Raw genomic sequence first — 26600 nt, forward strand, 5'->3', positions numbered from 1 at the left:
ATTTCTTAAATTTCAAAATCACGTGTTTTTAAGGAAAGTTGCTTGTTTTCATATTATAATTTGTATCTAAAATGATGTTTTCATTTTCAACAAAGCAAAAAAAAGTCATTACCAGTATCAAATATTACCTAATCTTAAAATAAAAAATAGTACTATTTTCAAGATTCGTAAAATTTATTACGGGACATTGAACGTATTTGATGAAAAACGAAATGAAGAGAAAGGAAACTCTTTGAAATAAAATCATGTCTTACCGATTTAAGAGAAATTTGCAATTTTACTTTGGTGCGTGCGAAAATTAGAAATTGAAAATTGAAAATTGTAAGTTTCAACCCAGGCCTGACTGGCCACCGAAGACGATATAAAGGAAATTGAGGGCAACTCTGAACATTGGCCGTACGAGTATGGCGAGAGTGTCCGGCTTTGGCTACGCCGCCTCCCACGGCGTAGCCAAAGCCGGACACTCTCGCCATACTCGTAGGACTACTCCACACATTGGCTCTACCAGATTGTTAGTATTACGATGTGGTGAATAAAAGGATCATTGCATTTTTGTGTGGAATACATGGCGAGACACCGGTGAATCGGGGTAAGCCTAATTCACGTGCCACGCACGCGCCGCGAGCCAGAAGTAGGTGAATTTTCACTCCAATTTAATTCATTGATTCATTTTCATGAACAAATCACCATTCGGGCTTCAACGCCGCCTTCTAAATGCATGAACTGGGGACCAGCGAATGACCAGCGTGCATATGCAGAAAGGGACTCAAGAGAAATTATAGGGAGGGAGGCCAGTATTTTTCAAAATCACACTGCACGTAAATTTGTAACATTAAAAATTGATCAATCAAAATTCCGTACATTGATTTTGAAGACCATATGTTAAGGTTGCTATATTGCAAATATCTAGGTCCTATGGTGTCTATCGAACTGTGACTGGTATGGGCGTAAGCCTATTGACAGGTATCAATAAAAATGTTGCAAACAGGTTTATTTTGTGGACAAGTCCACCACCCTGCCAACTTGTATCAATCAAAATGTTACCAAAACGCTGTATTTCGCACGCGTGCAAGTAAACCACAGTCCCACCACAACACATAGGCTGCGGGCAGGCCTAACATGAACGCGATAGGCATACTCGTGTCAGGCCAGGTGAACATTTATTTCGAAACACGATACAGTCTTGGCCAGTCTTGGTGTCCTAATCACGGGCAAAAGACGACTCTCACTTTATACCTCCATGCGTTAACAAATGTACTTCCAGTTAACCACTGTGACGCTTACCAGAGACTCTGCATGTAGGCCTAGAGGTGTCGAAATTGGTCAAACTCTAAAGACTTTATTCCATCTAATCAATTTCAATCCCCGACTTATGTAAGTTTGGCGCAACAAAGGTAGTGTTGAGATGGGTATTGTGGTGTTGCCTGAATATACTACGGGCATGTATAAACTAACGCAATTCCTAGATTCTGTATACTTTTTAATTAGGCCCTCCCTCCCTACAATTTCTCAGGAGTCCCTGGCACGCGGCACGTGAATTTGACCCTAGTCATGTAATCTGGGTTCCCGGTAAACCGGTTTGTTGATTGAGTGATTCGTCTTAACGGTGTTTCGGAACCAAAAATGGGGTTCCTTCATCAGTCGCTCTCTTGTTTTGTATCCCCTCCGCTTGGTTGTGTGATGAAGTCATCTTCGCACAGGCGCTCCTTAGTTGGGTAGTCTGCTAAGTGGATCGATTTTCGGATCGATCTATTGATCCCGTAGTCGATATGCCCGCCACTGCAACCTAATTAGGTTGCAGTGGCGGGCATATCGACTACGGAATCAATAGATCGATCCGAAAATCGATCTACTCAGCAGACTACCCAGCTAAGGAGTGCCTGTGCATCTTCGTCCTCGAGGAGGAGAAGCCAGATTCGTTATTGAGAGAGTTCAGAGAGTTAGCCACTCTATTGACTGACTATAGTGAGCGATCCGGTGTGTGGTGTCATATTGTAATTAACATGACCCAGCATCGACCGGAGTTTCTGGACGCTTATAAGGATTTTTGTTTAAGGGCATATTTTGAGCGTTGCTAGTGCTCGTTATGTTAACAGTATATGTTGTACTAATCATTGGTCATTGTTCGGCGTGTGGCGTCGACGTCGCTTAATTCATGTATTTCACAAAATCTGCGCACTGCTCTCTCGCTTAATCCTGACAGATTATGATCAGGAAACAAGTCTTTCAAAGTACATGCTATCTCGCGGTGTGTTTTACCTTCAAAAACAACCATTTGCCGCAAAAAACCCTTCAGAGAATAAGGAAGACAACTCCATTTTAATTTACCGCAGTTCTTGCGTTGACGGAAGCCGAAAATCTCGCACGCATCGCTGCTCGCCCACTGGCCGGTAGAGGGCCAGGAACAGCAAAGAAATTGAAATAACATGTAAGTCGTTTTTCGACCATTTTCAAAAAAATGAAAATGGTTGAAACTTACCATTTTCAATTTTCAATTTTCGCAAGTAACAAAATGAACAGCGAATTCATTTTAAATTAGTTGTACATGATTTAGTATTAACAAGTTTCGATTCTCATCATTTTTGTTCTCCTTCAAATGTCAAAATTATCCTATAGCCTATTTTATATTTTACAAAATCGGAAGAAATACCATTTTTGTTATGTTAAGATAGAATAAGTTGAAGACTTAAGTTATTTTTATGCTTTGTTGAGAATGGCAACATCATTTTTAAAATAAATTAAATTCAAAATATGAAACAAGGAACGTTCAATAAAAGTAAACCCGAACTTGTGTCTTCAATTTTATGAATGAAACATAATTAATTGATTAAAGCTTCATTTGTGTTTACTGAAAATTGCTTTTCGGATTCAAATATAAAGGAGGCGAAACAGAATTATGTTCATTAATAATGAAATAGCAGAAGCTTTATTTAAAACGGGTCGTTAATCGGTTTTTTTTAACGAAGATAAAAATGAAAATAATTTTCGATTTGAAACATTTCAAATGTTGCTTTCTATGCCAAAAGGCTGTTTAATATTTTTGGGAATTGATTGGCCGCGAAAACCGTACCAAAAAATCGGTAAAATAAAATTTTGTCTGCAAAAACGAATATTAAAAATTGGTTGTTATTTCATTCAAATGAAAATTGCATTTTGAAGGTGATTTCAATTTTCAATTTTCAATAAATTGGTTGGACGCTACGTACACGCATTCCAGTGGATGATTGATACATACGCATGACAAACAATTCACTGCGTTTAGAGAAAGAGGCATGTTCTATTTCGATCAGCGTGCGTATAGTTTTGCAGAATTGTACGGAAACAGGGTATATGCGTGATACTCAGCTAACATTCAGAATTTGCCTCGAAATGATTGTTGTTCAAACACATGTACGCAATTGAAACTTTCACGATGATATTTTAGCAATTTCTCATGCTTAAGGAACGTTAACATCAAGATGCAGTTGTCGGATTTTTTAACACGTCCAAACTTTCGATCAGGAAAGAGAGTTTGAATTATCCTAACAACAGCAAGCAAGAAAAGAAGAGAGGTAAGACAAGTTGGAACAAACAAAGGATGAAAAAGCTAGTTAGTGAGTCAAAAGTTCTTGGTTTTTAACTTTCGTAGCTGTGATGACAGTACCCCTGGAAGAATGGACTCTCATCTGGCGAATGTTACTTAATACATACTTGAGGTTTTTCAATCATCCTTTATAATTATTTGTGTTGTTTTTCATTAAATGGACGAGGAATTTTCCAGAAAGTGTGATGTTACACGGGATCGTTTCAGACGCTCAGCAACTGCAGCAAATCATGCACTAATCATTTCACCCTAATACGAAAGACAAACGGTACTTTGAATAGTATTACCAGGAACTGTATCGATTCCTGCAGTCAATGTTTCGAGAGATTTTGTCCTCCCGTATGATTGAAAATGCGTAAAAGCTTATATATTCCCAGACAAATAATTCCCCGATGTCCCCGTGTATGTACAACACGTAGGAAACAACACAAAAATATAAATCAAATACAGAACAATTAAGCTTATACATCACAGATGAGAAGTGATCAATCCCGTACAAAATTGTTCGAAAGTGAAAGATTTAAACTTTTGCTCAAACTTTCGTCGATGAATCATTCAACCATTCTCTTTAAAAATCAAGAATAAAAATCGGGGGTCACCGTGCAAATTTTGGTACTAGGCAAACCAGATATTTGAAATTCAAAATAGCCGCCATCCCTGTGTTAACTGTATAAAGAAAAATAAAATTTTCGATTTTCGGAAAACTAAGAAGATGAAAAGTTTTCTTCAACAAAGAGCTTTAAAATGAACCCCCCTACTGAGTATCAGTGGTAGATCAGAATAGAATTGATAACATTTGAAAGCGCGATATCTGTTCTCGAGGCGCTTGTACCTTAAGGGTAACAAGTTGAAATATACAGGGTTAAAGTATTTGCACGTGAAGGTGTCTCCCGAGATACATCATGTGTATGAATGGTGTTTCCCGATACATACGCTTTCTTATGACAGTATAATTCATAAAGCGTTTTTACAGGGGTAGCAATTAACAAAATAAGAATTCAAAATTCGATATCTTTCACTGGAAGAACTTTGCGGCTTTTTCTCCACCTTTGAAGAATCGTCCAGGGCGAGGGGCCAAAAATTTCATCAGAGGAAGTCGATGAGATGTGTGACAGCGCCTTGATTTCATTGGTGTCGAGTTGTCTTGTACTCCACTGGAACCAGGCTCGGACGTCACTGCACCTTCGTTCTGGGTCAGTCCCTTGATCTAGCTCGGCTAGTGCTGCGTTGAACGCACCAGTTACAAATTTGGCCGATTTACACTGAAAGAGAAGCTTGATTCTATTCCTGATCTTCGGGTGTTTCCAGGAGTAGACGAAGGGGTTTATTGACGTACGAACTGCCGATAAAACCATAAAGATGTGGTTGAACCAACCTAATTTCGGCGTGTTTTTGTTAGTTTGCGTGACGTGCCAACCTGTGCCCAGTACATTACATATGAAGAAAACCACAACCAGGAGAGCAAGCATGGTTGCCATGGGTTTTGTTCTGCTTTGCCAAGCAGATGCTCTCGGAAAACTCGCCATCTTTTGATCTTCTCCAGGGCTAGTTTCGCTGTTAACTTTCAGAAAATGATTCGCTGCTTTTTTAACTCTTCGGTAGAGGCCAATATAACACAACGTCATCATGACGAAAGGAGCGGCACAAGTCACTGTTACTAATACAACAACGTACCAATCTGAAAAAGGCCCGGCTTCGACGACGCAGCCTGCCATACAGCCATCAAAGATACTTCCACTGGTCAAAGGTTGAAGTGTTGCCAGCATGGAAGAAATAATCCACAAAACAACGCAGCTTGCGGCAGTTTTTGGAATTGTGAAGAATTTGCTGTGTTTGATGTCGTCGGTTACTTGTGTGTATCGCTCGAATGCGATAAAGGCTACAGTTAAATTCGACACAGTCGTTGCTACGTCATTTAGATGAGAGAACAACGAACAGGCTTCCTGAGACAAAGGTAACCTCTCCATGGCGATGGAAACTGTAAGTAACGGTTGATACACGCAGGCGGTCAGAAGATCAGCAAGCGATAAATTAAGGATCAAAACGTACTTGCAAAGTTCTCGTGGGTTCGAAAGAAACAGCAAAAGAACGACAAAGTTGCCCAATATGCCAGTCAACGATATGACCGCCAGCACACATGATTCGAAAACTGAGTTCCAGGATTCTATTAGTCCGTGGTCTGAACAGTAATCGCCTTCTTTGTTGTTAACAGGACTTTGCGTTAGAAGCATGTCTTGTTGTCTTTTTACTCCGCAAAATTGATAGTCCCAGAGTCTTCTCTTCGCTACTTACACAGCGTTTGTACCTTACGCCTCCGAAAGAGCATAATTTAGACAACGTGCTTACTGTTTCCGCTGGATTCTGAAAGTCAATAACGATATTTTGTCTTACGTTCGCTTAATGAACACCACGATCGCAAACACAGAAATAGCAAATATATGGACGTAAAAATATTTCCATAGCGACGAGCTGTAATGGGCTTCATTATCAACGCAGCCATCTGGTCCGGCTTCAGAATACAACAACCTACGACCTTATCGTCATTTTGGGTATCGTGTGCAAAAAATAAAAAAATAAAACAACACACATACACACACAAAACAACAACACTTGTCATGCATTTTAGACCACTGCTCCTCCACCACAGGTATGGCATTGAGCCTATTTTACTCCTATCGGTTCTTTTAGAAAAGCTAGAGAAGACAAAATATTGAAGATCGTTTTGTCGTTATGACGTCTCGTGATAAGGGACAATGAAGGACCTCTTGAGTAATTAAATTGTAAGTGAAACAATGAAAAAATACTTCTCAAAGACTGCAGGTTTAGTTGTAAGTGAAACAATGAAAAGATACTCCTCAAAGACTGCAGGTTTAGTTGCAAGTGAAACAACTCCTCAAAGACTGCAGGTTTAGTTGCAAGTAAAACAATTAAAAGATACTTCTCAAAGACTGCAGGTTTAGTTGTAAGTAAAACAATTAAAAGATACTTCTCAAAGACTGCAGGTTTAGTTGTAAGTGAAACAATTAAAAGATACTTCTCAAAGACTGCAGGTTTAGTTGTAAGTAAAACAATGAAAAGATACTTCTCAAAGACTGCAGGTTTAGTTGTAAGTGAAACAATTAAAAGATACTCCTCAAAGACTGCAGGTTTAGATGTAAGTGAAACAATGAAAAGATACTCCTCAAAGACTGCAGGTTTAGTTGTAAGTAAAACAATTAAAAGATACTTCTCAAAGACTGCAGGTTTAGTTGTAAGTAAAACAATTAAAAGATACTTCTCAAAGACTGCAGGTTTAGTTGTAAGTGAAACAATGAAAAGATACTCCTCAAAGACTGCAGGTTTAGTTGCAAGTGAAACAACTCCTCAAAGACTGCAGGTTTAGTTGCAAGTAAAACAATTAAAAGATACTTCTCAAAGACTGCAGGTTTAGTTGTAAGTGAAACAATTAAAAGATACTTCTCAAAGACTGCAGGTTTAGTTGTAAGTAAAACAATGAAAAGATACTTCTCAAAGACTGCACGTTTAGTTGTAAGTTAATGTACATAAATTCCTCCAATAAGAATGCTCCTAACTGTCAATTCTCATCACTACGCAGTTCTTAAGGATGTACGATCGGTAAAATTAAAAGTAATGTCATTTCTCTAAATTGTCAATTTTTGGATTCTCCTTTGTAAGTATTATCAAAATGTGTGATAAAATATATGGGTCACCGCGCTCGTTTGTGAGATAAATGCCATGAATTTTGCCATTTGTGAGAAAAAATGCTGAGTCAGCATTTTTTCACCAATGCATTTTCTATGGACGAAATAATTCAATGCTGTTTATCTCAAAATTTAGCGCGGTGACCATATAATTTTATTTGATCAGTATTATTTATTTCTTTAGACTGAGCTTTGTGCAAGTTTTCATGAAAATGACATTAGTAGAAATTGATTTTCCAGCAAATTTCAATGTAATCCTATGGAAGTGACAAATTCCACGTGCGTGTACCGCTCGTACATCCTTAAGTGAATTTTATCAAATTTAAAGTCTTTGAATTGCTATATGTGAAGAAAAGTCTCACTGAGGCAAAAAATTACTGATGATCACGGTTTATTCGCCAAAAAGACATTTGGTTTATCAGTCCAGAACGGTGAAAACGAAAAATTTATGTCACTAAAGCACTATTGAATCCGGCTGCATGCATTATGCAGATGACGACGCTCAACTCTTAACAGCCACCTGTTGATCAATATGCATAGTGTACACGAGGACTATATGCATGTAATACTTTCAATCACGTTAGAGTCATTATAGTAATCGGATTTTGAATTATAATTCTGTAAATGGAGTCAAAATTCTGTGATTTCTGATGAGTCTTATTTTGTTGGATTTGTGAATTGTTACAGCAGAGGAATAATAATTTCAACCAGAGATTTCATTATACTGAGAAATTTTCAAAAGAATGACTCGTTGCAAAACCAAACTTAAGAACATAATACACCTCTTTTAAGAATAAGTATGCATAAGGAACAATCACAACCAAGATCGTGATAAAACTGTTGTTCTACATTGGACCTTCTGGTAAATACGAAAAGAATTGGAATTCAAACTTGTCAACTGAAACTGACATACCTTTTTTGTTTTTGTATCAAGCTAGCTTGACGTTCGAATGAAAATTGGGATCAGTATTGAAATCGCGTACTTGAACTTGTTTGTCATCCAATCTAGTAGTTTAGATACTTAAACATGGCAAATTTTCTTTTCGAAATTATCGTATATGTTTGCGGACATGAAAAAGGCGCCAGTGATTGGTCGATTATTTATGAGTAGCAATTCTATCGCTGATTGGCTATTCGATAACTCATCGGCCGTACAATACTAATTAGGGCGAGAGCACATGTAATCAGTTCAATAACACTTGCCACGTCTCTGCTCCTGTGCTTCATTCGTTGAGCGTCATTGTCATACAAGCCCTCGTTGACTCTCAGTAACGAGTCTAGCAGACATTAGAAGGAGGTGCATGTTAGATGTTGAAGAAACTGCTGGTGAAAGTAATTTTGCAAATAAGAGAAGATACACCTCTGGCTTTAAAGGGGTTTTTATGAATCGCAGAAACGGTTGGAGACCTTGTTTTGACACTTCTAACCGTTATTATGATTATTGTGCCAGTGATCATCAGTACATTTGTACACTCCACGAGCCATACTTCTTTGGCCCTCACAGTCACTAATTTAACTTTTGTGTTGCCAACAAAAGTAATTATCATGCGATATTGTAAAATGTATATACCCAGCTAGTTGTTTCTCTACAATAAAAATGTTACGAGCAGAAAATGAAATAATAGAAAAAGGAAATACTTTGCTGAGACCTTTTCAATAATTACATGTAAGCATTGTTTCTTAGACATTTTTAGATAAGCGCCAACTCTGATGCATTTCCTAACCCAGACTTGTGTAAAATAAGTAACAAGGAAGGAGGGGAGACATCTGTCTTGAGGTAGCTTCGAGGGAATTTTACTCGCCAGGCTATTCCTCGCCAGGCTATTCCTCGCTAGGCTATTCTCTCTAGGCTATTCTCGCAAGGCTATTCTCGCGGTACACGGAAACGTGAGCTGGACTATCTGGGGGAAGACATACTCACAAACTGAGACCAAGATAAACGGTTGCCATGGACTTTAATTATAACAATGAGACACCTGGAAGTCTCTAACTATACTACGAACTAGAAAACTAAACTAAACTAAACAAAACTAATACTCTAACCATAGGGTCCTCAGGCTCCGATGATGATGATCAGATGGTGATGATGATGATGATTAAATATTTAAAAATGAAGAAAAATAAAAATATATTCGGACTCAGTAAAGTTGTTGTTGTTATTGTTGTTGATAGTATTTGTAGAAAAGAACAAAGTATGGGTTGCAAATTCAATACAGCCAAACTATACACATGCACTGCAAAATTCAATACAGCCTTTATAGTATACTATACACATGCGCTGCAAAATTCAATACAGCCTAAGTTAGGCTGTATTGAATTTTGCAGCACATGTGTATAGCATGGAGGTAGCTTACCTCCATGTGTACAGTAAGGCTGTATTGAATTTTGCAGTGCATAATTTGTTCTTTTCTGCAAATACTATCAACTACAACAACAACAACAACAACAACAACAACTTTACTGAGTCTAAATATATTTTTATTTTTCTTCATTTTTAATGTTTAATCATCATCATCATCACCATCTGATCATCATCATCGGAGCCTGAGGCTCCTATGCTCTAACTATACAAGAGCAATCCTCTATCTTCACGCCAGCCTGGTGCCTCCTGGAATCTCCTTTTGCCTTTTTATCCAGTTTATTGATTTTTTTTTTAGCAAGGAGATGGGACGTAATTTAAATTCCGATCATTGGCTTCTGGTCTTGGGAACGTGTCATATCGGGTATCCATCTTAGCCGGTTAGGTGTAATAGGATGTTAAGTAAGAATGTTAATTTGTAGAATTTTCCCACGTCGTCTACCGAAATAGGAGACCGAAATAGGAGTAATAATGAGAATGGAACCATACCGGCACGAGAAAAATGATACAGATATGACATCGTTCTCTCTCACTGAGAAGGTTGTCCTCAGCCTTCGGGTACCTCACGGTGTCTCAAAAATGTTACAATTCGTGAAAAAAAAATCGGTACGAGAGAAATGATAGAGAGATGATATTTGTTTCAAATCCCAGATTAGCAAATTATTATGGTGAATATTTGCAATCTTTCTCGCAGAAATAAGTGAATAGGTGAGCGCGAAACACTTAATTATTTTCGGGACCAACAAGATGGAATATCTCGGGCTCTACTGCCATGAACTGACGCGTACATGATGGACTGGGAAGAAGTTACATGAAGCAAAGTTGAATTACTGTGAATGACATTCTAGAGCCACCTGATAGGCTGATTCTTGCAACATTTTCTTTACATGTATTTTCCGACGTAAGCTGAGTGTGTATAACCCTATTCCTTACCATAATCTCCTTTATATATGGTAGAATTTCATGCGATTCCTCTGAGAGATGTTCCCCTGTTAAATAAGTTGACAAATACGGGAGGGGGCGCCTTACGGCAAAAATGATGATATTGATGTTGTATGGGGCTTAACTATGATGACGTAAGGCTACTTTCGGTTACTCGATTACTATCGCTTTCTCGTCGTGTTGCAGGGATTGAAGCAGTGTAGAAGTGACAAGAAAGACTGTTTGGTTAACTACGAAGGAAAATTTATAAAGGGAAATTCCAAAACTCCATTTTAGGAGAAATATATCAGTAAGGCAGTTTGTTCAAACCCTGATATGAATTTGAGGACGGAATGAAACTAATCGTAAGGAATGCGTCAGTTGAACCAAGCCTGGCCAAACGCGGAAGTCTCGAGCGACAGATGTGTTTCTGTTTGACCTTGCCCATTATTGCTTTCTTCCGATAAAACTTGGTAATCGGTTGCGTTTTAACAATGGGCGTATATTATTCTGTAGTGTTTATAAAGACGTCTTCAGTTTGTAGAGCCGTAAGAGCCTGGTGACATTGGCCACAAATTCTATAGTTGTGTGGAATATGACCAGGTCTGAGTAAGCAGTTGGGAGACTAAGTCGTCTACTACTATAAATGACTACTTTATTCTATACTAATATAATAGACAGTGGCTAATACATTTAAGCATAACACTTGGGTGAGAGACCGTACATAGAGTCCAGTGACGTGAAGTGTCTCAGTCTGTTGAGAGTGGAAAAGTCTCTGATCATGCTGATTAGGGACTGGTCAGTTTCTTCGGCCTGGGGGGGGGGGCGGTGGATTATTTTTTGCCGACGTCAAAAAGTGGCTGACCCCCCCCCTATTCCAAATTTTGAAAACAGGGTGACCCCCCCTATTCCAAATTTTGAAAACAGGGTGACCCCCCCGCACGCGACAACTGTAATATGTAATAATATAATACTGTAATATATATATATATATATATATATATATATATATATATATATATATATATATATATATATATATATATATATATATATATATATATATATGTATGTATGTATTATATTTTACATTTTACATACCGGTATATTTGTATTTTAAATAGTCATTCTATGTTTTAATGAAATTGTTGACATGTCAGTTGTAAGATAGGACTTTCAAAGTGTTAATCTTAAAGTTTGAATACAGTACATTTTGAATGAGCTGTATTTTGAATGAGCTGTGATGTATTTCACACTTTCTATGCTTAACCAGATGTCCTGAACTGTTGTACAGAAATGGATGTTAATCATTAATATCAAGAGGAAAAAGCAGTGAATCAAAAACTTTGATGGGTGTTAAGACTTGCCAACCATCCAATTAAATTTCCTGAGGAGCCATAGAGAGCTTTTTTAGCCAAATCTGATGTGTACAGTGTCTGAGATGATTTGATATGATTTATTTCACCTAGAAAGTATGATCGCAAATCAAACAAATGTGTGTTTTGATTGTATACAATCAAACAGTGTTTACATAACTAGGTGAAAGGCTAGAAAATAGTCCAAAACGGACTAATCTAGTCTAGCCAATCAGAACACTAGTTTAATAACATAGAAGAATTTGACAGCTGCAGTTAACAATAAACAAATACATCAAATGGAGTGTGAAGAGAAAAATTCAAATATTTGCATAACAAAAAAACGTTCTCAAGAAAGGCCACAAGTCAGGAAAGTCTAAACGAGACAGTCCATGTCTAACAAAAACAAAAGCTACCAGAATAAATAATAATATTCGTCTTACAAATTAAAGTCTTTCTGTAAAAGGAATTTTCTGTATTCTTTTTTAAATTTATTTCTCCCTCGAATATCACGTAAAGTGTTGGGTAAATTATTCCAAAGTTTCGCCCCAGCAAACATGATTGAAGACTGACCAATGCTACTATCATATTTCGGTACATGAAGATCTCCTTTAGCTTTACATCTTGTTTGATAGCCGTGATTTACATAAGTGAAATAGTTACTGAAATGAGATGGTAGCCTGTTACAAAGTGTGTCATGTACAAAAATGCCAACTTGATAATCGTACTGTTTGAAGATATCAAGGATGCCTAATTTCTTGAACAGTGGTGCGGTGTGCGCATCAAACTTACTACCTGTCATGGCACGAACAATTTTTTTTTTGCACCAAGAAGATATCCACTAAGTAAGTCCTGTACGCACTACCCCAAACCTCAAGCCCATATGAGATATGAGGTAAGACTAAAGTATTATATAGCATGATAAGTATTGAACATGGTAAAATAGCATGTAACCTGTACAAAATTCCAACATAATGGCATATCTTTTTTCTGATTTTAAGAATGTGTTGCTTCCATAAAAGACTGCTATCAAGGCAGGTCCCTACAAAAGATGAACTGTCTGTTTCTTTCACTCGCTGGTTATTCACACTAATATGATCTTGGACCATTTTGCGATTGTGTCTACTGCTGATCACCATGCATGTAATTTGTTTTGTCAATATTGATCGTCAGCTTATTAACATAACACCAATCAGTCACATTTTCAAACTCTATATTCGCTTGACGGAGGGAGACATTTCCTTGTTTGACTGAATTGTACGAAACAGATTCGAGTCGTCTGCATACAGTCTGAAATTGAAATAACTGGAAGACTTAGGAATATCATTAATGTACAACAAAAACAATATTGGTCCTAGAATGGAACCTTGTGGAACACCACAAGTGATATTTAAAAGATGTGAGTCTATATCCTTGATCCTGACAAACTGCTGTCTGTGATGTAAATAACTACTGAACCACTTCAGAGGCAGGCCCCTGATTCCATAATGTTCCAGTTTAGCAAGTAAAATATCATGATTGACAGTGTCAACGCCTTTGAAAAATCTATGAACAAGCCAAGAATTGAGTTTCCCTTGTCCATTGCGTCCAGTAAAGACTGTGCCAAACTGACAATAGAAAGTTTACAGCTGTGTTTTTTCTCTAAATCCAAAGATCTTACATTCACGTGAGAAATAGAGAAAGCATTGAAACTATCAGTGAATTTCCCATTAAATTGACCCAGTGCGTAATCTGTACAATTTACGTCAGAAATATTTACAAGGTCGTCAATGTCACAGTTTACTGGCATGATAATGCGAAGAACTTTCTACAGTATGGTACATATTACAGAATTTTGTTAAGATCTAGTTCATTTTATATTTTTTTAACGAATGACTTGTCCGAATTTTGGACAATTTGTCCGTTCCGAGTCCATAGGTGTTTGTATTGCGCGACTTTTCTTTTCTTGTTAACACTCTTCATAAGCTTTCTTGTTGTCTGTGTCAGGTTTTCATTTATGTAGATCTTGTTCTTCTCTCTGAACCCGAATACATCTGTAGTTGAATTCATTATTTTCTTCTTATTCTTGAAGACATTGTCACGTTTCCGTCGACTTGAGAATTTAACGATGATTGGTCGTGGCAACGGCTGCATGGCTGTTGTGTTTCCTCTTTCCATAGTCGTATTACGGCCGATTCTGTGTGTAACTTCCAAATCATTAATGGTGATATCCGGGTCAATCTTCTGCAGGATTCTCAGAGCAATATTATCAGTATTTTCGTTGGCCTGTAGACGTTCTGGTATACCGTGAATTTCTATGTTTTCTCTGCGACTATATTGATTCTGTTCTTCACACCTTGTTCAAGTTCCACACCTTGTTCAAGGATCTTTTCTTGTAACATTGAAACCATAAAAGCACAGCTAATAATGACAAAAACTGCCTTTTTTTAACTGTTATTTTGTTCATAAAAAAGCATCTTTCTACAGAAAACCTGTGAAACAAAGGAAAATAATTGCATCAATGAGAAGGAAAGATATCTTGTCATTTTTCTATCTCTAAAATAAGTCACTGTATCAAATATATATTGTGAAATATTTGTGCAAGTTGCTTTCTCATACTGAATTCTCATAGAGAGAACAGAATTTGTCATCCTTTCATATGAAATGCAGATTTCATAATGGTACACTTTCACTTAGCAAACATCAAGATATCTCTGATTTATTCAAGTATGGCGCCCGAAGGGCGCGCCGAAAAATATGAAACATCCTGATATCTCTGATATATGCCTTGTATATTAAAGTCATGCACCTGAAGGGCATGCTGAAAAATGTCTGATATATTAAAGTAATGAGCTTGAAGAGCACGCTGAAAAATATTGAACATACAGATATCTCTGATGTATGTATGCTTGATATGTTAAAGTTGGGCGTGCTGAAAAATATGACTGATTATTAACGTTACGCGCCCGAAGGGCGCGCCGAAAAATACAACTGAATGATGAAATTTGTGGCTGACACTAGCATTTTAGGCAATGATGAGCCTGTGTCAAAATTCAAAAACACACTGACCCCCCCTATTGGGCATTTCGAAAACATGGTGACCCCCCTATCACCAAAGTCAAAACAGGGTACCCCCCCCCCATGAATCCACCGCCCCCCCCCCCAGGCTGAAGAAACTGACCAGTCCCTTAGGGAAGACGAGGTTCCCGTAGATAAAGCGCTTTTGGCGGGAAAAGTGTCTATGAGTCACGAGAAAGGCACATGATGGATTAGACATATTGTCTTAGCAGATGGAATCTCTGGTAGGTAAAATACACAGTGATAGGAAGCGGTGCTTAGTCTTAGGAGGAATGCTATCAGAGTATCTATAGTAAGACACTGTACTAATAATGACGTAATACAAGAATATATTTCCTAACAATAGTAACCTGTATTCGGCCTGATTTTGGCTTGAAAGTGAACAAAGTTGACTCATAGACTTTAAAAACGGAAGTCTATGGTTGACTTAATACTTTTTTCTTTGCAAACTATCAGATAGGGGGTTTTTGAGAAAAAATGACCACAAATGGCAAAAATTGCCCATACATACAAAATTGAATATTTACACACAATTTGTTGACACGGAGAGAGAGAGAGAGAGAGAGAGAGAGAGAGAGAGAGAGAGAGAGAGAGAGACTTTCTAGTCTGTGCAATTTTAAAACTCATCTGAAAGATTGACCATGTAAGGCCATGCAATTTACATGCTACTGAAACTTACAGTATTAAGTTGTCTGCGAAACCCTATACGCAATGGCTGTTCAGTGCACAAATGTGACACTTATTACAGAACTCTAACTTAATTAGAAATATTTTAATATCATATCATTACGTAACATTCATAGCCTCTGCTATATTTGAGAACAATTAGTATCGTCTTTTCATAAAATTTGACTTTTCTGAGATCAGTGAGCAATGATCAGTTTCTTAGCAAAGTATCGTTGATTATTGTTCAGCGAGCAATCGCTTTCCGTCTTCGGAACAGGAAATTATGGTTGTGTTGGTTTTACAGAATTGAACCCAAGGTTTAGGCACGTAGACCGTAGTAAACGTGTCTGGTATTCGTAAAAACGATTCAACTGAAAATTTCTGAAGAACGGGCGCATCTTTTTAATTTGTCTATTAATTTTATCGATTAATATGTTTATTTATATATTTATTCGATGTCGCTTTTAAGTATCTCAAGTATGTATAGTAGACGAAACAGAAAATTTCCAAGACTTTGATTTAGTTTTACTTTATGCCAAGGAAATTTTAAAGGGCCATTATTTGTAACTTTTGACCATTTTTTACCTCGGAAAATTCCATGTTGGAGGCTCATATTTGTTGCAAAATGTTGTTTTACGAAGAAACAAACATGATTAGTGATGTTATAGCCACATAAAACTGCTACTTTTTGTTCAAACGTGTTGCCCTTCCGAGCTCGTTTGTTGACGTCTGGCATGCTCAGCGTGCTGGGGAGAACGCAGATAATGTTGACGCCGCGATCACGCCAGATGTACAAGTTCACGTTTATTGCGGGATCAAAACAACATTGCGTCGTGGATTGCCAGACATCTGGCTACGCAACGTGCGCGGACAATGGACAACGACGTAAGTACCGGGCATAAGTAATGAATATCTATTTTGAATTGCTGTAAATGGCTCGTGCAGGTGCAGAAGAATGCCTACGTTGCAATCCGCGTGTCAACAGAGTTTGTATTTCTGTCCGGACAAAATTGAAAATTTCGTTGTAAAAAATCACATGTTATTTAGTTGTAGGGCACGTAATGTTTCCGAATGATATGCGATTCTCTGTTATTTGACAGGCTATTCAACATGAGCCAATGATCATTTCAAATCAAAACTAACGGAAAAATCGCCAGAAGATACAGCTAATGGAACTTTAATCCGAGCCTTGTATAGATCAAGGCGTTTGTAAATGATTTTACTCTTATTGGAGTGTCGGATAATTCGTGTATCTGAAATATTGCAGGATATAGAAGTGCTTACATAAATGTTTGTGAATCTCATTACAGAGAGATACATGAGCGGCCGGTCGTTATGATTGTATCTAACAATGAACAATATCGAAACTAATATCAGGGACCTGGACGGGCGGCTTCATCTATTGAATATTACATTTTGTAACGGTGGCTTGCTCATGGTCGCTTGATGAGTCACACTGTGGTGCAAAGTTTGGGGCTGCAAATTATGGCAGTACGCGCCTCGAAACAGAATGTTTTTGAAAAAAAAAGATTTGTAGATTAACTGGTATATTTTATAAATCGAGGTATAGTCCAGCAAACAATTTCAGTTATGCTGTGTAATGCCTTCATTTTACCTCGTATCTCTTTTGGTCTAGAGGTATGGGGTATCAAATTATATCTTTCAGATATATTTGTCATTCAGAAAAGACTTGTGCGTATTATATCAGGAAGTATAATTATTGCAGCTAACCGTAAACGTGTTGTAGGTAGTGGTGGTGTTCTGCCATCTATATTCAGTTTGACCCTTGGCCCTGAAATGGTCGTTTGATTTTGGCCGGTTGACACCTTCAGTCAGTATCTGATCAAAAAAGTGCTGATTGTATGATCCCTCCATATGATATGTGTACTGAATTTTTATGCAAAATGTGGAATACCCGGTTAGTTATCGCCCTCAAAAAATAACATAGAATCACACCTATAAGGAACCCACTTTAGCACTTTGTTTAAAAGAATTCCTTCGCTATTTTTGTATCTTCCGTCTGCCCATAGTACCATTTTAGTTGAATACCTATACATTCAGTCTCGAAGCGATTGAATCAGTGTTTCTGTTTATCCTTTGTAGATATTAGCCACATTTATAGAATAATATTTTATCTTTATGTCTGTCACCAAAGTGAATGTCTCGGATTGTTAAATAAATATTTTTGTTACTATTTTATATTTTTGCATCTATTTTTGTGCTGAAAACACACAGTACATATAATTCAACGCCTATTTACACAACATAATGATATTCAGAGAACTTTTTTCATGTACCTGTGTGCCAGTGTGTTCACATTTTTGTTATCTTTCGCTCGGTTTATTACCGGTTTCCCGATTTTCAAAAGTTGGCATGGTGGTCATCGTGTTTTTCTATTTCCCATGGGGTATGGCGTGTCATCACTTTTTGATTTTAAAAAATCCACCATCTCTCGCCAGGCCAAATAAACTGACCAGTCCGTATCACATGTATTTACTACAGGTACTCTCATTGTATGTACGTGCCCACTTCAGCCACTTTAAATGCTATTAGGTATACAAATGCATCCTCTTACATGTGGTATTTGGATTACTAAGATTTCTTTTGAAAAAAATGCGTAAAAACACTAGAGACCTTGATAAATAAGTCTTGCAGACATGTGGCTGTAATTTCATAAAAAATAGGTATTCTGGGTTTCGCTTCTTGAAGTTCAACAAATTCAGCAAGAAATGCATAGTTTCATTTAATTTCATTTCATTGATAATTAATTAGTAGGCCTATGTAGCCTATGTTGTACAAGTTGAGACAGTTACGAAATAAAGATGGCAATAGGAGTAAAAAAATAGCTAATCGCGTTAGTTATGTTTATTGAGAGATGAATCCGAAAACGAAACGAAAGAGATTCTAATTTCAGAAACATGTGGCTATGTTATTGATTGGTTTTGAAGAAGCAATGATGTTTGCCTGTATTTGTTCACATTGTTGCTATGAATATTCATGAGCTGTGATGAGGTATGTCTGAACAGCACAAACGCACCACCAAGAGTTTGAGACTGGAAAACTTCCCCGGCAGATTACGCACCGAGTGGGAATTTTTATTTTTTATTTTTATTTTTTTTTTGGAGGGGGGTTAATTGCAGAACACAGACTGCCGTCAATTCAAAAATTCTAATATATAACCAACTGATAAACTTATAGGATAAAATTGCTGTGCTGTCTTTGTAATTTATCATACATTCTGTCGCAAGGATCGTTATATCTCGCTACTGTTCGTGGCCGATAGGTCATACTGCATATTCAGCACCTATTTCGAAAGTACACAACATTTCAAACGATAAATTTCCTTAAGTTGATATCGTTTTGTGAATAAAATATTTTATGAATTTATGATTTTATGATAAACTTTGTATTTATCTGCAGCTTTTTACAGTAATTATTAATTTTAACTTTCGAATCTTGAAACTGCAGAAAAGTAATCACTCCAGTCAAGTTGGCATATCCCGCATGTGATCGACTGATGGAGAACTTCTAGTGTCGTCTTATAAACCTTTCACCAAAATCGCTTCTAAACGTACTTATTTGTTTCAAACTTTGTCGACGCTTCTTTTGGTTCCTTTAATCAGAAACAGAATGTCCCAAATTGATTACTCGAAGTGGGACAAGTTGGAGGTTAGTAGCTCGGAAGATGAACACGATGAAATACGACGCCGAATAATGGAAGAGCACCATGACTCCTATGAGCCGGATGTCAACAGCGACTCTGAGCCCAGCGACTCTGAGCCCGAGACCTGCTGTAATTGTCCCGCTTGTCGCAGAGAATGTCGTATGCCCTTCAACGATAGAAGTCCATCTCAACGGCCTAACCAACAACAGGCTCAAATGCCCCTGCAAAAGAGAAGCGGCAAACGCAAGCCGTTGCAGCAGTCTGTTACTGAAGTCGAGAAGAAACGGGGCAGTCCGACGGAACCGGGCGCAATCAAACCTGGTACAAAGGACACACGTCGTACATTTAGACCTAGTGCCCCGGCCAGAGATGATGGTGATAATAACAGGCGGAAGAGAGGGAAGAAGAAAAGTAAAGGAAAGGGGAATGCTTCGAGCTCAAAAGAAGAAAAACCTTGGTGGTGGAACAATAACAATCACCAGTCTGGCGGAATGGTACCAATGCTATCCACCACAAGGGCAGGGAAGGAAATCCTTGACAGTGCCAACATACCATCATTTGAAAGAGTCGATAAAATGTCTTCTCATTGGGGTAGGCTCGGCAGACGAATGATGTATATGGCTGTGGCCCACGGTGTCTACGACTCGGCAGTGCATACAGCTTCAGGTGACACCTGTGCCCTCCGTGTCACCCAACACGACTGTCAGTTGGCCGGTGCGACCGGCCTTACGCGGCCTTACTCTCGACCGAAATTTGTGAAAGTTCATCCCCTGGATAATTTGTCCACCTTGCATCCTGTCTTCTATAATGACCCAGATGAATTTATTCCATGTGGGCCAGACCCGGCCACTAAGCATTTCGAAATTTGGGGTCTACACAAATTGAGCTGGTACACTGATAAGAAAGTACTGAATCGCAGGAGGGATATCGAGCAATACTACTCGAACGATTGGTTCAAGTACTGCGCAACAGGCGGAGGAGATGGTGCACAGTTCAAGTACAGAGGGCTACCGGAAGTGCAGTTTGTGGAAAGACTCATCGAGAAGAAGGCAAAATGTCTGTCGAGCAAAAGTCGAGAGTTTCTGACCAGAGACTACATTCTCAAAGTTTCCCTCTCTGGAATAAGACCAGAGATCTATCGAAGATTCAAAGTGTCCGGTAAGTCTCCTAGTTTTTGCCAGTTGCTTTGTAAAACTTTATGTGAGGTCTCTGCTACCAAGAGCCAGCAAATTTTCACATTGCCCCTCCGCTATGCCAGAATCCCCGTGAATGTGACAATAGTAAGTAAAAAGCTACATCACAGTCCCACGATGGTAGCGTGAGTTAAAATCATTTTACCTCCATTGACCACCTTATCACGTTTTGCACCATTCTAAAGCCGTAAAGTAAATAGCTGTGGAATCAAAGTTTGTATTTTGATTACGTGCAGAGAAAACGAACAAAAGGGTGAACTCAGCAGTTTACGTTTAAACAAATTTATTACGAAAACAAAACTAATTGCTAAGTCAGGGACAGAGTACAAGCTTAAAAGTGTACAGACTACTTATCTCAGCTGGGACGGCAAAGCTCCAGTCTCAGAGTTGTAACAGTCAGTCGGATGAATGAACAGTCCTTTGGCTTGCAGGCTTGAAGCTGCACAAAGTCCACAGTATAAATCCAGCGTTGACAGTGAAGGTCTTGAAAAGTCTTGAGAATGACTACTGCTGGAGTTTAGTAACACACAAGAGACACGATCCCAAAAGTCTGACTGGAAGCTGTGCACGTCCCTTTTATAAAGGCATATAAGAACAATCTAGAACTTTTATTGACATGCTAATTACTGTTCTAAAATTATCTCTCTTACACAACTAATCAACTTTCCAGAACATTCCAAACATGACTAATTGAATTCAAGGTTGTGAGGTCATCAAGGGCAGTGACCTTGAGAATGTTCTAGACTAATTGAACTCAGGTCATGATGAGTGTGGGGGAAATGACCTACATAACACACCCCCTCTTCAAAAAAAGAAAATTTTTCAAAGAAAAATCTTTCTTTTAGAAATGTAATCTTGAAAAGGATTTAAGTACTCAAATTTTGTTGTACTCTAAAGTAAAATTTCTTGAAAGTGAACAACAATAAACTCTAAATACGAGAGAGACAGTCTGCAATTAAATTGTCTCTGCCTTTGATATGTCTAATGTCAAGATTAAACTCCTGTAACATTAAACTCCATCTTAGCAATCTCTGATTTTTGCCTTTAAATTTCTGCAGAAAAACAAGAGGGTTGTGATCAATATAAACCACTATTGGCTGATTTGAAGAAGTAACATAAACTTCAAATGCTGTAAAGCTAATATCAAAGATAAACACTCTGTTTCAATTGTAGAGTAGTTTCTCTGAGATTTGTTAAATTTGTGTGAAAAGTAGCAAACAGGATGTCCCATGACTATCTTCTTGCAATTTGTTGTTGGAAAACTTGAAATGGCACTGAATTTGGCATAAAGTATGCACGGCAAAGTCCGGTTATTTTTACTGAGTTCGATAAAGTCATTGTTCGGCAAATACTTGGCTTCCTCCTGGAGATATTCCGCTTTCGCAGGATTCAGTCCGTCTGGATGTTGTTCCACTGGATTACTGTCGCAGACATCTTCGTTGTGGTAGATGATGTTTGTCCTCGTTGGAACATCTTGAAACAGGTGTTTATATTCGTGGAGCAGTTCTTTCACCTGTTGTTGTTGTTCTGGCTGGAGGTGTGCCAACTTTGTAGACTCCAGCTTCTCCAGGATTTCTGAGTTCTGAAGCTTGACCGAGCCCAGCTTTGAGTTTAGAGTATTTTCACTCAAGTCAGTTTCAGTATCACTATCTTCATAATGGCCAGAACTGACGGTACTGACAGGCTGAGTTATAGTAGGATTATCCCTATCCAAATATGGCTTAAGCATATTTATGTGACATAGCTGTTTTTGTTTTCGCCTGTCAGGTGTTATTATGATGTAATTTAAATCACTCAATTTCTTATCAATTAGATATGGCCCAAAGTAACGAGCATGGAGTGGTTTGCCAGGAACCGGAAGTAGAACAAGAACTTTTTGACCTGGTTCAAACTTCCGTTTTGAGGTGTTTTTATCATATTTGGTTTTCATTGACTGCTGAGATGACTCAAGATTTTCTCTGGCTAATTCACATGCTTTAGAGAGTTTTGTACGAAAATCTGACACATATTGTAAAATATTCAGACAATCATCATCGTCTGACAGGAATTTCTCTTTAACGAGCTTAAGTGGGCCACGGACTGTATGTCCAAATACAAGCTCAAATGGGCTAAAACCAAGAGACTCTTGAATTGACTCTCTAACAGCAAAGAGCAGAAAATGAATTCCTTCATCCCACTGCTTCTCTGTGTCAAAACAGTAGGTCCTAATCATGTTTTTCAAAGTTTGATGAAATCTCTCAAGAGCACCCTGACTTTCTGGATGATAGGCGGATGACCTATACTGTTTAATGCTAGCTGATCCATTACTTGTTGAAAAATACCAGACATAAAGTTGGAGCCTTGATCGGACTGGACACATTTAGGGAGGCCAAATAAAGTGAAAAATTTGACTAAAGCTCTCACTATAGTCTTTGTCTTATATTTCTCAGTGGTATGGCTTCTGGGAACCGGTTGATGTACACATAATTGTCAACATATACTCATTTCCTGATCTTGTTTTTGGTAGGGGCCCAACACAGTCTATTAGTATCCTACTAAATGGTTCTTGAAATGCAGGAATTGGTTGTAAAGGGGCCTTTGGAATGGTCTGATTTGGCTTTCCTACCATTTGACATGTGTGACAAGTTTTACAGAAATGTGCTACATCCTGCCTGAGATTAGGCCAACAAAGTGACTGAGAATTTTATGATAAGTTTTCCTGACTCCTAAGTGACCAGCCCAGGGCGTTTTATGGGCCAGGCGCAATATTTCAGCACGATAGGGCTTTGGACACCACAATTTGATGTTTTATAGCCCAATCGTCATCAACCAAAACATCTGGAGGTCTCCATTTACGCATGAGAATACCAGATTTTGTATAATAGGAAACAGAGCTATCTGAAGTTTTACCTTCATCATCTACCCTGTCAAACAAAGACAAAATATCTGGGTCTTTGTGTTGTTCTGCAATGAGATTTGATCTAGAAAATGTCTGACTTTGGTCAGCAGAAGTTTTACTGGAAGTTTCAAATCCACGAGGGATAACGGAATGATCCGTGTCAAACACCTGACTGAGAAAGGTGTCATTTAAGTCAACATCTGTGACATTATTTTTGAGAGTATTTTGATTCTCAGAAGTTTTCTTTGACATGGCTCGAGTAATGGCACATGATGGGAAAAGGCCGGAATGTCTTCCTCTATTGGCTCTGGATTTTGATCTAAACTAGGATTATCAGTCACAAGTGGATTAGTAATGACCTTGTCCCCAGCAAGGTCGTTTCCAAGAAGAAGGTGAATCCCTTCAAAAGGCAAAAAAGGCCTAATACCTAAAGCCACAGGTCCAGAAACAAAGTCCGAAGACAAATAGACATTATGGAGAGGAACAGGAATAAAGTCATTGCAATCTACCCCCTTAATAAGAACTTTAGAACCTGAAAATGACTTTTCAGAAAACGGCAGGGTATCTGCCAACAAAAGAGACTGGGAAGCCCCGGTATCTCTTAAAATTTTGACAGGGGTAGCGGAAGAAAAATCACTAGAAAGTGATATAAAACCATTATGAATAAATGGCTCGAAAATACCCATAATGCTATCTTGAGAAGAATTGACCTTGACCTCATTAATTGGGGATGAGAGGGTTTAACCTCAGAAAATGTGTTGCACACATTATTAGACTCTAATCGAGTTGATGAAGAAATAAAGCCGGTGGGCTTAGATCCACTTTGACCACTTTGACCTTCACGTTTTCTTTTCAATTTGAAACAATCTGACATTAAATGGCCGTCTTTCTTACAATAATTACAAGAAAGTGTACCGAACTGTTTGTCAGAAGGAGATTGAGACTTGGGATCTGATGATGTGGAGTGTTACTTGAATTTTGTGAACTGTTGTCATTTGATTTTCTACTGTCCTTTGAGAAATTCTTGGATGAAAAGGACGAGTTAAATTTACCTGCATTGTTTCTGTATGAAAAGGACTGGGATGGTTTGCTGAGAAATGAAGATTTGTGGGTCAATGAATAATCATCGGACAAACGTGCAGCAACCTCCAATGTATCTGCCTTTTGTTCATTGATAAACGTCTTGATGTCACTCCGGATGCACCTTTTAAATTCCTCAATCAAAACAAGCTGTCGTAATTGTCATAATTCTGACTGACCTTTTCAGAAGAACACCAACGATCAAACAGTTGTTCTTTTGTTCGAGCAAATTCAACATAAGTTTGATCCTTCACCTTCTCACAATCCCTAAATTTCTGACGATAAGCTTCAGGCACCAACTCATAGCCCTTGAGAATTAATTCCTTCACAGAATCATAATTTGAAGCCTGCTCTACTGACAACTGAATGTAAATTTCTCTGGCTTTACCCACCAAAGCACTCTGCAAAAGCATAGACCAGGACTCCTTAGGCCAGTTCAGACTCTGAGCAATTTTCTCAAAATGAAGGAAATATTTATCGACATCCTTTTCTTGGAAAGGGGGAACTAACCTGAAATGCTTAGTGATGTCAAACTTGTCTGAAGGGAAGAATTTTCCTGACTGTCCAAGCTCTAAACGTCTCATTTCTAACTGCAGTCGGTGTTCTGCTAATTCTCTTTCCTTTTCTTTTTCCTCTCTTTCTTTCTCCCTTTGTCTTTCTTCCATTTGCAATTCTTTTTCTTTCATTTCCAATTCCCTCTCTTTCTGTCTTTCTTCCATTTCTAACTGCATTTGTATTTTTTCTTTTTCTAATGCCTGTCTCTCCTTTTCCATTTGTAATTCTTTTTCTTTCATTTGTAATTCTTTTTCTTTTTCTAATGCCAATTTTTTTAGCTCGAAATCTGCCTGTATTTCTAATTCCAATTTTTTGAGTTCGAAGGAAGACTCAGGCTCATAATCTTTTAAGGCAGACTCCTCAAAATGGCCAGAATTAACTAAATGTTTTGCAATCTTGAACTGTATTTCTCGCTTGCGCATAGATCTTTTGACATCTACTTTAAGGAAATTGGCCAGTGCTATGAGGTTGTCTTTTCTGAGGAATTAAATGTGTCCTGATCAAGGTCATCCATAAATTCGTCTGGCTTGAATTCCGCCATGATTGAATTTTGCTGAGTTCACAGTATACAGTAGTTTTGAAAAGGTAGCAAAATGTTGTCAAACGGCTCAAAATATTCGTATCCCGGACGAGCCCCCAATTTGTTACGTGCAGAGAAAACGAACAAAAGGGTGAACTCAGCAGTTTACGTTTAAACAAAATTTATTACGAAAACAAAACTAATTGCTAAGTCAGGGACAGAGTACAAGCTTTAAAAGTGTACAGACTACTTATCTCAGCTGGGACGGCAAAGCTCCAGTCTCAGAGTTGTAACAGTCAGTCGGATGAATGAACAGTCCTTTGGCTTGCAGGCTTGAAGCTGCACAAAGTCCACAGTATAAATCCAGCGTTGACAGTGAAGGTCTTGAAAGTCTTGAGAATGACTACTGCTGGAGTTTAGTAAACACAAGAGACACGATCCCAAAAGTCTGACTGGAAGCTGTGCACGTCCCTTTTATAAAGGCATATAAGAACAATCTAGAACTTTTATTGACATGCTAATTACTGTTCTAAAATTATCTCCCTTACACAACTAATCAACTTTCCAGAACATTCCAAACATGACTAATTGAATTCAAGGTTGTGAGGTCATCAAGGGCAGTGACCTTGAGAATGTTCTAGACTAATTGAACTCAGGTCATGATGAGTGTGGGGGAAATGACCTACATAACAATTTTGATTGTGTTATGAAATGGTACACAGGAACAGAGTGATGAAGGGACTGTGACAGGAAGTTTACAAGTAAGACAAATCCTTTCACGTATTTGTGTACGTATTCATGAGTGGCGTGGGGCCTATACCCCTGCATCTTGAACTTGGTCAGATCGTACATGTAGATGTGGATGAGGAAGTGAATAGGCAGAATATAAAATATTGCACAGCGTAGTTGTTGCTATGACAATTGCAGACTGACCCTTCCATCAATTGATTCGGGGCCAAAGAAGCATCATCCTCAAAACTACTGGTGTACATTTGACTTCTCTGGCAGATTACAGGTATTTTATAAAATTATTATATTCATCATCATTTGTCAAAGATATACACCTCT

The 26600-nt window shown here is 38.1% G+C and overlaps 1 protein-coding gene across 1 annotated transcript in view; it reads left to right on the plus strand.

Moving 5' to 3' along the window:
- The first annotated feature begins 19122 nt into the window (after nucleotides 1-19122).
- LOC139120848 (uncharacterized) overlaps nucleotides 19123-26600 on the plus strand; it is a 33235-nt gene continuing 25757 nt past the window's right edge. Inside the window, exon 1 of the mRNA XM_070685443.1 lies at nucleotides 19123-20464. Coding sequence (XP_070541544.1) covers nucleotides 19273-20464 — 1192 coding nt within the window. The 5' untranslated portion in view covers nucleotides 19123-19272. The remainder of the gene's footprint in view (nucleotides 20465-26600) is intronic.

Source organism: Ptychodera flava, chromosome 20 (genome assembly GCF_041260155.1).
Source record: "Ptychodera flava strain L36383 chromosome 20, AS_Pfla_20210202, whole genome shotgun sequence".
NCBI lineage: Eukaryota > Metazoa > Hemichordata > Enteropneusta > Ptychoderidae > Ptychodera > Ptychodera flava.